We start from the raw sequence: 13,006 nt of genomic DNA, 5'->3' as shown, positions 1-13,006 counted from the left end.
GCCCCATGGCTTCACCTCCAGAACACTCACTGTTCTGCTGGAGGCAGCTGTCCTGGGCCTGAGCCACACCGTCTTGGCATTCAGAGCTGCACCACCCTTTGAGCACCAGGGCACCAGCCTCCCTTTGTTCTGAAACTGTAAGGTGAGGCTTCTGTAACTAGTCAAATACAGGGTTGGGATGTTAAACAATGCTATCACCTTCCACCCTTCATATTGACCTATCAAATTTTCAAATTCAAGATCAGTGAAGGGAATCAAACTCTGGCCCTTGTTCTGCCACTGCCCAGTCATTGGGCCATCACACTCCCACAGCAGCTTTGCATTTTGATGTCACCAAACCTAGGTCTACAAGCTCATCCCACATAAAAACAGATGTCCAAGAGACAGATGCTGGGGAATAAAAGAAGTGTCCTCTGTTAGCCAGAGATGGGAGAAGTGGGAGCTCTGCTCACAGGTCAGCATCTCAACTCCAGGGGTTGAGGGTCTAGGATACAGGAGAGGGATAAGAAGGCAGAAAGCGGGGCTAATGAAGGGAAGGAGTATTGGAGTCACCGCTGGTAAGTGTCTTTATCTTTGAAGGGGGAGGAGAGAGAGAGGCGAGGCAAGTGTAGGTCATATTATGCATTATAACAAAAAGGGAGGCACACACTGCCCTGAGCTCTCTCTTGAGGAAAGAGGCTGCCGAGAAGAGAGGGATTGTAGGGACACACACGGGCTTCCTGGGCCCCTGCTGATTCCAGGTCAGCCAGCTCCCTCCGGGCCACAGAGCCACTCAGAGCCATGTGGGCCTTGGTGTGGGGAAGAAGCTTTGGCTCCTGAGCAAGAGTTGCTGTGCTCACGGTGTCTCCCTCCATCTCAGACTAGCAGCCTGGCTTCTCTCCGTCTCTTCAGCCTCCTCTGGCTGGTTTTAACCACCTCCTTCTTTTGAGGACCCCAGCAGTGAGTGACCTGTGGTCTCCAGCGATCCAGAGTAAGCTCTCTCTTTACAGATCCCCGAATGGATCACATCTGCAACATAAAGTGACAAGTCCTAGGGACTGGGATGCAGGCATCATGGGGATGAGGGGAGGCTGCTGTTCTTCCTGATACACGATTAACAAAATAAGTCTGACAAATGGTTCTTATATGCAGTTGCATGGAAACAAAGCCTCGGTTTATTAGGACACAGATGGCAGTGATATTGTGAGATAGTGGTCAGCAGTCTTCCTGGCGCCTACAACAGAGAGTACTCAGAAGCACATCTCACCCTCCAGTGCAGCATGCTTTCCTCCAGAAGGACATACCTCAGGACAATGTGCAGGACTCAGGAGCTGATGGGTAAAACCATCTCTGATGAATCACCTCAGGATACTTATCCTCTGCTCTCTTTGGATTCCCTGTGGCTGGATGCTCTCCAGTACACCTATCAGCTATCTGTTGTCCACAAAGCTATGAAACACACACCTCAAACCCCAGTGGCTTTACACAACTGCAACCTAGGCTTGGCTCTGTTCTCCAGTTCCACTGTAATGGGCTTCCTCAGGCATCCATGGCCAGCCTCAGATTGGCGGGAGCCTGCAGCCCTGCTAGCTGGCTCCCTGGTATGGGTCCAGCTGTCCCTGAACTCTCTGTGAGGCCCTGGCTGGGCAGCTGGCTCTCTCGCATGTGCTTCCTGGGCTCCTGCCAGGCTCCAAATCCACCAGCCTCCTACTGGCCACCATGCAGTTCAGGGACAGATCACATGAGTCTCCAAGTGGGGAAGGAGATTCACCTTCTGAGCAAATGTTGAAAGGCCAAGGAACAGAATGAAGACTGCTCCATGCCTGTGGACAATCTGCCTAGTGCAAAAGCCCTGGTTCTTCTAGAAATCAGTGACTGACAGAGAGGGCTGCACATTTGTAATCTCACCTGCCTTCTTAAAAAAAAAAAAAAAAAAACAGGGTGGTTATTGAACACAAGCTCCTCCTGGCACCTAGGACACCCCAGAACTCAAAAGAGGGACCTGAAGGGCAAAGTCAGTACCTATCCCGCAGGACCGGGATAGCTCCACCCCAGGGTTCCCCTGTGCACTGATACAGCCTTGGACAAACTTGCAGACTCTCAACACCTGCCTCGTCAGAACATGTCCACACAGTGTGTGAACTGCCAATTGCTTATGTAAGATTATATTTACTGAATATTAACAGGACACAATGCCTTGAAACCTGTGCAGAGAGACCATTAACATGTGCCTGCAGTTGGCCACCCAATTTGACTTGCTGGACGGCTATACAGAGTTCTTGTTGAGAAAGAACAGCCATGCCACCATCATTCTGCTGGCTTCCCACAGAACCTCAAGAGTCTATTGGACAGGGAATTTGGCTTGCATATCTATCCAGAGCTTTGAGACAACGCTGCAACCCATGGAGCTCTGTGGAATCCCTGGCAGCCCAGGAGCCATCTAGGAAGGGGTGCCGATCTCCCCTCCAAGGTCTTCCACAAGGCAGGACTCCAGTCCTGACTTCCACAGGGTGTAGACTTGGCAGCATCTGTGTCCAGAAGTCTCTTTCCCTTTGTTTCTTGTTTTATGATGAACTTTGGAGTTGCCCTACAATAATTATAAGAAAGAAAACTGAAACTAGTCAGTTCAAACAAAGGTGACTAAAGGGTTTCAAAATGATAAATTAGAAAAAAAAAAAAAGCCCTAAGGAAGTTATTACAAGGCAAATCTTCTTATTGGTGTAATAGATTTTTGTGAAGAGAATATCTATTGGGTTTTCTATAAGTTTGTAAAAATAATAAAGAGGAAATAGGCTTAGTTAAAACAGAGATTTCATAGCAAGACAGAGAAAAGACTGTGGTTCCTTCAACAGTTAATATGATCTGCAGTAACGCTTCTCTTTGTAGCACTGAGTGAGGAGGTGATATACAGGAGATGCAGCCTTGATGTACAGTAGGAATTTAAAGAGCACTCTGTCCCTATTCCCCTTCTGTGAACACTACAAGACATTTGTGCAGACTGATGCTGTTCTCCTGAATGAGGGTCTGTGACCCGCCTGCTGTCCACACACAGAACAGGTATGACTTGCTCTCCAGTAAGTTTGGGAGGTTATGGAGCAAACAAAACTGAACAGATTTCCTTAATGTAGAAGTTTTCAGATCTTTGAAATTCTAATATGTAATGTCAATCAGAAACAGAACAACTTAATAGGAACTTTGCCAACCTGGTCACAAGGCAAGCAGCAGTCTGTGCAGGGCCGGCTCCATGGAACAACCTACAGGGATTTTTGTCTCTGCTAGGAACAGTGTCTAAAACCCAGCAGTGCCCCAGTCCTGAGGGAGGGTGCAGATGCAGCAGGAGGAGAAGTGCTGTCTGACATGTGTCATCACACCTGGAGCACCAAGCTCCACATCACTGTCCATGCTGGGTGTACTCCGCCTTTTATCCCTTCATGAAGTCTCCAGTTAGAAGTGTCTTGCCAGAGGGCGAGAGAACAAGGGCAAGGGTCCTGTGTTGGAGCCTGCAGGTGTCTGGCCATTTCATGTTCTGCTACTGCCCCTGTGTAATCACAGAGCCAGCTCAAAACACAGATCTGGTGCTGTGGAGGACCTAAGGGAGCTATTACGTTCTGCAGATTAAAATAGTCTCCACCTGGAAACTCAAAATATTGAAAACAGTTAACATACCCTCTATTCCTTTTGAGGATCACAAACATACTGGAAACCTGGTTAGGAGTCCCTTTCTACCAGAGGAGTTCTCAACCAGCTGACCCCAGCGGCAGCTTCCAGCCTTCCCAATGGCGGCACCTCCCGCCTGCTCTGCTATCAACATGGCTATGGACAGATCTATGGCTACCCTTCACCAGTTGTGCTGATGGGCCTTGTTGCTTTACTCCATCCTGTCCTTCCCTGCTGTCTACCTCTTTTTCCAGCTTGTGTCTATTTATCTGAAAGACCTACACAGGATGGAGCTGACTGTTGGGTGTACCCTGCATTCTAGACAAGCCTGTACAGAAAGATGAGTCACATGGGGCTGATCAGAGAGCGGCCTTGGGGCCTCTGTTTTGTTTTAAGCAAGTCTTTCTGTGGATCTCATAGAAGTTGTTTTTCCTGAGAACTAGAGAGCTATAAGAAGTGTCACCTTTCAGACCTGCTGGTACTTTTCCACAAGTCATCACAGCAGCCACTCAGATTTGAGGGGTCTCACAGGGCAAGCTTATTTTAAAAATAAGAAATTAGGCCCATGCAAGGTAATTAACCTACACAAAATCACATGGTTGGTTAGAACTGGCAGTACAAGGAAGGGAGCCACGGAGGTGACTGTCCAATCCAAGCCGCCTTTGCGTGTAAAAGGGCAGTATGAATAGTCATTTCAGGATCGTCCCAGGCAAACAAAGATCTGCAACCCCTGGTCATAGTTACACTTCTGAATTGTATAGTCAGCATGGCCCGCCCAGAAAGTAAAGACAGTAATGTTAGGGTTTGGGCGGGGAACTGTTCCCGGGGACCTCTGCTTGGCTCCTGGAAATTGTTCCCATAGCCACACGTCCTTGTCCTGAACTAAGATAAATATAACACTAGTCCAAATTCTTGCTGAAAATTTAAATGAGTTTATTATTACAAAGACAGAAATGCAGAAGACAGAACAGCCCTATACTATCCTGAAATAGTATAAGAGGATGGCCCGAAGCAAAGTCACTGACAATTCCTGGATACAGAATATTTTATAACCAGTCTTCTGACAGGACTAGATTTCTGGGGCCGGTCTTTTGACATGTAGATGAACTCTCCAGCACAGACCCCCACACCTTTTGTTACACTCCAAAATGTGTTAAGTTGCTTATCTGAGTCTGGGATTCCCTCACATCCTTGAGGAAGTTCACTTCTCTTAGAAAGGCCCTCTGCTTTAGGGCTCCTTCTATTCTCTCGCTAATTACCCTTGGGGGCCTGGAAATTTGCAGCCCTTTCCTTGAAGCTCCTGGATTTTTTTTTTTTTACTACCAAAGATATATTTTGAAAATTGAAAATCTTTCCCAATACTGGTACATCAATACATTTTGAAGCCTCTTCCCAATACTAGTACAATAGCAAGTACTTTTGTGCAGTGATTCTACTGAAAATAAAAGTGGCTTTTGATAGAGAAGACAATTTGTATTTTGGTTCTTTTTTTTTTTTTCTTGGTGGTACTGGGGTTCCTGGAAACCCTTCTACCTTCGAGCTACACTACCAGAACTATTTTTATGTTTTTATTTGGAAACAGGGTCTCTTAAGCCACCGAGGCTGGCTTTGAACCTGTGCTATCTGTTAGGTTCTGGACCCTCCCCATATTGGACAGGGGTGGGGCTGACCCGCCTATCCTGCGAGACCCAGGATGTTCCCACGGAAAGCCACTCCCCTTTGATAAAAAGGGGAACATGGCGAGCTCGAGACACAGAAGCCTGTGGGACGGAGAGATTTCTACATCCGTGGAAGGCTCTCTTCCACGCCCCTCCCACCCCCACCCCGCACCCGTGACACGGGGGTGGGGGAGGGAGCTGCCTGGGACTAATGGGCTGATCTAATAAAGACTTATGCCGCCTGCATGGCCGATCTCGCGCGACTGTGGAACTCACGCAATCATACACTATCCTCCTGTCTCCACCTCCCAAACACAGGGATTACAAGCGTGCACTGCCACACCTGGCTTGTATTTTGGTTCTTAAGCTGAGAAAATTATTTTAATGTTTATTCAATTTACTCTAATAAATCCTAAATTTATTCTTCATTAGCTAAGTAGTGTCATTGTTTTGCATTAACACAAGCAAAACAAAACAATTAAGTAGCAATGTCATTTTCCAAACTCTTCAGATTGCATGAAAGAAGGCAAAAATTAGTAATCAGGAATAAAATTTAGTGATTTTGAAAGTTAAATGCTTAATTTAGCTTTTAGATTAGATTTGGGGATTTTCCATTACCTGAATATGAAAATAGATGTCAAACTTATAAACAAAAATATAAATATTGTTATTAAACTTTCAATTATGAAGTGAAACTAAAACAAGAAAGTGTTTTAAAATCAGAATGTTGGTGATGCATTTTAATGGGTTAGTTTTAAAAAATTAGCTGAATTAACACAGATACTAATAATTGTATAAGAAAAAATGAATGCATTTAGCAAACAACCAGTTTACCCATAGCCTGAAAATGCAGTTTAATTCTTAGTTAATTCTTTCTGAAGTTCCAGGTATTAGTCATCTTAACAGAAATTAAATTCTGTATCCTTTTCTCCTTCAAAATACCTTGCTTGGAGTTTCTTCCTCTGGAGTCTGTGGCAACTACCCCAGACAGTGTATGATGGGACAGGGAACAGGTTAAGTTTGGTTTCCTTTTGTTCAAAGATGAAATAGAACTTATATTGTATCATTTTCCCTTTGGAATGAATGGTCCCCATCAGTGTCTGGCCTCAGCTCTTCCAGCCAGAGGTGCTTCCCCAGCAGATATTGCCTCTTCCTCATGCACACTACTCCATACCACTCTTTCCTTCTGTTGGCAACATGTGTACCTCCCACCAACAATGGCTCCTTCTCTCTTAACCACCTTTTTAGGTTAGTACTGTAGTTTCCACCAACAAGCCCTAGGAAAATGATTCTACCTTTATTCATTTTCAGTTCTTTACCATCTACTTCTGATTAACTCAGCATGAACAGCTTCTATACCTATCCGTCCTTTAAAGCCACACTGTGGTATTGCCTGAAGCATAGCCTTTAGATAGGACCTTCTCGTGGCCACCCCTCTGCCGTGGCTGTCCTGGCAGATCACCTCCTGGATGCCATGCTGACTCCCTGATCCTCCCTGGCTGCTCTGTGGCCCCATTTTCCAACACACACACATCAGGCAGCATAGGTCTGGTTAGGGAACCTCTCCCCCACTTTAAGCCCTCCTTTGCTCATGGCTGACCCACTGACCTACTGCCCTGGTCTCAAATGTTGATCCTCCTCAGCTTGCCCCAGGCTGTGCCACCTGCCTGGAAGGATCTGCCACGCTTCACAGCCATAACTACTCCTGACTAACTCAAATGCATTGCCAAAGCCTGAATCAAAGAGGTCTCAAACTGAGCTACTTCTCTTCTTCCTAAATACCTACCATTTACACTGACTTTTAATTTGGAAAATTCCAGTTTTCCAGTTATTTAGGCAAAGCCTACAATGTCCCCACTCCTATCTCTCCAGGTGGTCACCAGCCTCTCTCTCTCTCTGCACATTTAGCCACTGTAGCATCTTTTCTAGCCAGCCTTCCATTCTCATCCTACCATGTTGGTCAGGATATTCCAGACAAGCACATCTAATAGGACATGTGCATGTCTGTAAAAAAGAGACTCATCTCAAGGAATTGACTCTGCAGTTATGAAAACTAGAAAGTCTGAAGTCCACAGGGTACCCAAGAAGAGTAATGCTGTGGTTCAAGTATGAAGTTTATGTCCTACATAATTTCCTCTTGCTCAGGGGAGGTCATTCTTTGATCTACCAGGCCTTCAAATGACTAGGTGAGGCCCAACTATATTATGGAGGGCAATATGCTTCACTCAAAGTCCACCAGTCTAAAGGTAAATAGCATCCTGAAACTCTTTCACCAAAGCTTCCAGAGTAATGTTTGACCACATCTCTGAACACCATAGCCCAGGTAATATGATACAAAACCATCACATGTAGCACCCACTACACACATAAACATGACAGTGTTCTCTAACCAACTTTCTGTCTTTCGATTCCTCCCACTTCAAACCATTCTATGTAATAGTGTTGATTAAACTTTCTCTTAGCTTATTAATATCATACAGTTGCTCACCATTTTGATATCAAATCACATGCACATTCCTAATTATGGCATCTAAGGCACTACTTGATATGGAACCAATTAATTTTTAAGTCTATTTATGGATGATGTTTTCATTTTATATGTTGCCGTAGACAACTTGCTATTCCCCAGACTTTGTAACTGTCTCCAAGCAAAGCCTTTGTCCCTGATGTTCATTCATATTAGCTGTTCTAATGTATTCATTATATAATCATAATTTACTGTCACAGTCCAATATATTTCAGTTGGTAGATGCTATGATTTGGATACGATTTGTTTATCTTCTAGGGTACATGTATTGGAGTGTGGCATGCTGGGGGTAGTAGGACCTGTAAGAGGAGAAACTTTAGATGGAATTAAGGTAGCCTTTCTGGGACACCAGTTAGTTCTTTCAAGGGTGGGTTGGCACAAAAATAGCAGAACTAGCCCCTGTTCAGGGTCACATTTTTGCTTTGCTTTAAATTCACACTGTAAGCCGGGCGTGGTGGTGCACCCTTCTAATCCCAGTGCTTGGGAGGCTGAGACAGGAGGATTGCACAGGTTTGAAACCAGCCTCAACTACTTAGTGAGGCTCTCAGCAACTTAGTGAGACCCAGTTTCCAAATAAAGTATAAAATAGGTCTAGGAATATAGTCTGGAGGTAGAAAAGCCCCTCGGTTCCATCCCCAGTAACACACACACACACACACACACACACACACACACACACACACACACACATTGGCATTATAATGGTTTGGATTTATAATATCTCCAAAGACCTCATAGAGAATAGGAAGCCATACTGGAGGTGGGGCTTGGTTGAAGAAGGGGTACACAGGGGTATGGCCTTGGGATGATATATGGTCCCTCCTCCCCTGCTCTCTCTCTTGCTCCTGGTCTCTGTGAAGTGAGCAGAGCTGTGCTCTCTCCTTCTGTCTCCTGCCACCATGCTCTGAACTCCACAAATCCAGAACTGAACCTCTGAAATCTCCAAAAATGTGAGCAAGTAAATATTTCTTCCTCTAAGTTGTGTGGTCAGGCTTATAGGTCACAGCAGTGAGAGGGCTGACAAGACACACATGTATCACGCTCATACCCCACTGTGAAGTGTGCTCTGGAAGTATGATTGTAAACAGTTTCTCCACTCATGGTGTGTCATACCTTACCCAGCTTTCCTACTGTTGCCACATGCAGGCTGACTTCAAGACTGTCTGCAGTAGATATTCTGATGGTCTCCTACTGTGCACACATCTCTTGTTAGCCCTTTAGGATAAAATCCCGAGAGTATAGTTACTGGATCATTTAATCCTTACACGTTATTTTTCCTGCTCTGATCAAGTCTTTGAGGTGGATAGCAGAAAGGAAATAAGTTCAAAGATAATCCACCCAGTTGAGCAACAAGAACAACTCCAGTACCCCCCCTTTTTTTCAGTAAATAATCTGTTTAAGAGATAGAAAATTAGCCCAGCATGGTGCCATAGGCTATTAATCCCAGCACCTGGGAGGCTGAGACAGGAGGATTGCAGTTCATGGACAGCCTCAGCTATTTAGTGAGGCCCTTTGCCACTCAGTGAGACCCTGTTTCAAAATAAATAAAAAAATAGGGGCTGGGGGTATGCCAGGCATGGTGGAGCATGCTTGTAATCCCCTCGCTTGGGAGGCGGAGACAGGAGGATCACGCAGGTTTGAAGCCAGCAACTCTGGCTTAAGAGACCCTGTTACCAAATGAAAATATAAAAATATAATAGGTCTGGGAGTGTAGTCCAGAGGTAGAAGGGTTCCATCCCCAGTAGCACCAAAAAAAAAAAAAAAAAAAAAAATTCTTCATGGAAGACCTAAAATCATGTTAACCGGGCGTGGTAGCCCACGCTTGTAATCCCCGTGCTTGGGAGGCAGAGACAGGAGGATCGCGCAGGTTTGAAGCCAGCCATGCTGGCTTAAGAGACCCTGTTTCCAAATTTAAAAAATATAAAAATAGGTCTGGTAGTGTAGTCCAGAGGTAGAAGGGCTCCCAGGAACCCCAGTACCACAAAAAAAATAGGGCTGGGGGTACAGCTTGGAGGTAGAATGTCCCTGGGTTCCATCCCCAGTACCACAAAAATGAGAGAGAGAGAGAGAGAGAGAGAGAGAGAGAAGATGGAAAATTCTGGCTATAATTTTGTCTAATAACCATGTCTTAAATACAACTTCCTATTGAATGATTGAATGAGCGTGTGTGTCCCCCAGTCGCATAGAGACACGCCGAGATCTATAATCGGTCTTACGGATATCTTTATTCGTGGGAGATCGGCCTCCAGCCCCCGCGTGGTGGTGGGGGCTGGTGGCGGGGGAGAGCGTGCGTCCCTCCCTCTCGGGCTCCTCTCTGAACTCTGCACTCTCTTCTTCTGGACCCGGGAGGCCTGGTTCCCTCCCGGAATCGCAGAGCTCCACCTCCTAGCTTCCGGCCCTGCCCCCTGTGGGGCCGGGGGTAACTCACACCTTACACCTATAAGTTTGACTATTTTAATGTGTCCAATTTTCAAGTGTGAATTCACTTAACCTTATTCAAATGGTGGTAAAATGAGTTGTCATCAAAACAATAAAACCATTCAAATCAATAAACATTTGTTGGAAATTTGATCTGTGCCAGATGCAATGTAAAGCTCTTTTACAAGCAATCTCATTAACTGAACAACTCTAGCAGGTGGACCTAGTGGGCTCTAATTTGCAGATGAGCAATGGGTGGCTCTTGGAGGCCCAGTATTTCAGCCTCTGGAGGAGGCAGAGCCAAGAGGAAGCACAGGTCTTTCCTGTCATGCCTACTTGGCACTCAGCACGAAGCAGGAATGTTCCAAGTTGTGAAACCAGGGTGTTTTGCAGATGGCAAAGCAAAGACCCTGAGAGGCCAGCTACCTGTCCAGAGGTGTATGGCCAGCCAATAGTGGGCTCAGGCTCAAATTCCAGAGTCTGTGGACTTAGGGTTCTCTCAGAACTGCTGCTGCCCTGGAGGCAGTCACCGTGCCCCAGCGATTAAAGAGGGTTTCCTCTGACTCAGACGCCAGGCCTGGTGAGCAGAGCAGGCTAAACTCTGGGCCGCGGGTCATCCACCTGTAGGAAACAGTTCTTCAAAGCAGTGGCACCTCTTACTCTGTCTCCCAGGGGTCTGTTTCTATCTTTCCCCTCCCCGTGGGCCCTGAACACACCCTGCTGCCGCCCCCCCTCTTGGGAGATAGCTGTGTCCTGTGTTGGTGCCGTTTTCCTGAGACAGAGCATTCAACTGCAGTTTGTAAAGGTCAGAGCACTCCCGGAACCGCCTCCACTAGAAGATCACATGCACATTTCACTTGTCTGGCAGATATTTTTAGTCTTTTGTCCAACTTTTGGAAAGAGTGGAATTTTGGAAATACGTTCTTACACTTTCAGCATTCCTCCCCGATCCCCTGCCTGGTAAACCCGCAGTTTCCTCTTAACTTCAGTTACAGTAAACTGCAGCGATTCTGGGCATTTGGTCCAACTCTCCCAAAGCCACTGAGCATGCCCGCACGAGTCAGTGACTCTGGACCCCAGCCAGGCCCCGCCGGGCTCTTGGATTCTTTGACCCTTCAGTATTCTCTATTCTATTCCTTTCTGATAATATGTGTTCGGGCATAGACTGGGGAAATTAAACAGTCAAAAGCTTCCAAACACACTGAAATCACTTGAGGAATTTGAAGGCCCAGGAGACACCTTCGCCGGGGAGCCTGTCCTCCCCTCCCCTCCCTAGAAATGGCAGCGCCCCGCAGTGACCTCAGGGCCCCAGGAGCGGGAAGGAAGCAGCAGGTACCTGGCGCAGGGCGGGCTCGGTCCCTCCCTCGGGTCTGGGGTTGGCCGCCGCCAGAGGCGGGCTCCGCAGGGGGGCGGGGGCAGGTGCGGAGGGGGCGGGGCCTCGCGGGGGGCGGGCCCGCGGGCAGGGGGGGGCGCCCCGGGGCGCGGGGCGGGCGGAGCCGCCGGGTGACTCTGGGACCTGCGGGCCGCCGCACCTGCCCTCAGCACCCCGGACCCGGCGCGCTCCCCGCCCGGTGGACTTCGGAGCCGCCGCGGCCGCGCCCGGAGGATGCGCGCCCTGCCGGGCCCCGAGGCGCCGACCCCCGAGCCGCAGCCCCCGCGGGGCGCCGAGGCGGTGCGGGGCGCGCAGGCGGCGCGGAGGAGCGCGGTGGAGCGGCTGGCGGCCGACCGCGCCAAGTACCTGCGGGGGCCCGCGGCCGGCCCCGACCCCGACCCCGGCCCCGGCCCCGGCCCGGTCGCCGAGGCCCCGGGCCCGCCCGTGGCGCGCAGGGCCATCGCGCGCAGGCCGCTGCGGCCCGACTCCCTGGTCATCTACCGGCAGAAGTGCGAGTTCGCGCGCGCGCCCGGCGCCGACGGCCCCAAGGCGGCGCTGGGGAAGAAGCGCCTCCCGGGCCCGAGCCGGGACCCGGCGCCAGAGCCCCTCGAGGCGCCCCGCGGCGTGGAGGCGGCGGGGACCCCGGCCCGCGCCGGACCCCCGACGACGCCCGCCGGAGCCCAGGCCCAGGGCGCGGGCCGGGAGCCGCGGGCGGCGAGCCGTGGGGGGCTCCGGCGCTCGCAGTCCGACCTCAGCTCCTCCCGCTCTGTGGCCAGGGCCGAGGTCGACACCTTCTTCCAGCACTGCGGCCTGGATCCGGAGGTGGTGGAGGCGCTGGGGAGGGAGAACTTCTCAGCCGGGTCTGACCGCGTCGCCCTCAAGGTCCGCAGCGTCAGCGTGGCCACCTCGGACTGCGGCTTCTCCCGACACAGCAGCTGGGAAGACGACGGGCTGCAGGAGGAGATCATGGAGCAGGTGCCCAGCACCACCTCTGTCGTCGAGAAGAACGCCCGCATCATCAAATGGCTGTTCGCCTGCAAGAAGGCTAAGGAGACGCCCAGCCAGGAGCCGCAGGGGCCAGCCTGACCGTCCACCTGAGGAGACCAGGACCCAGGTGTGTGCGGGAAGGCCAGGGGAGGGCTGTGTGTGGGCTTGGTGAGTGCATCTACGCCTGTGGGGCTAGTCCCTACATTTGGAAGGACCTAAGAAACAGAGATGCAGTCATCACAGCAGTCAGAGCCCAAGGGCCCGAGACAGGTGCCCGCAGACCAGGTGGTTCTTTTCAGTCCTCAGAGCCCTCCTGCCTGTGAGCAGTGGGGCACCTTTGGTGTGGACCCAGGTGAGGTCTGCATGCACCTGTTGCCCCAGGTAGGTGCTGCTCCCTCACCTCCCCTG

General features: G+C 49.4%; 1 protein-coding gene across 1 annotated transcript in view; it reads left to right on the top strand.

Moving 5' to 3' along the window:
- FAM110C (family with sequence similarity 110 member C) overlaps nt 1–12,697 on the top strand; it is a gene marked incomplete at both ends in the record, with an annotated part of 48,640 nt that extends 35,943 nt beyond the window's left edge. The window contains 2 exons of the mRNA XM_080712062.1: nt 11,516–11,658; nt 11,782–12,697. Coding sequence (XP_080568188.1) covers nt 11,516–11,658; nt 11,782–12,697 — 1,059 coding nt within the window. The remainder of the gene's footprint in view (nt 1–11,515; nt 11,659–11,781) is intronic.
- Nucleotides 12,698–13,006: the final 309 nt, after the last annotated feature.

Source organism: Muscardinus avellanarius, assembly GCF_963383645.1.
Source record: "Muscardinus avellanarius genome assembly, chromosome: 15".
Lineage (NCBI taxonomy): Eukaryota > Metazoa > Chordata > Mammalia > Rodentia > Gliridae > Muscardinus > Muscardinus avellanarius.
The sequence above is the reverse complement of the archived record's forward strand: the minus strand, read 5'-3'. Positions and strand labels throughout refer to the sequence as shown.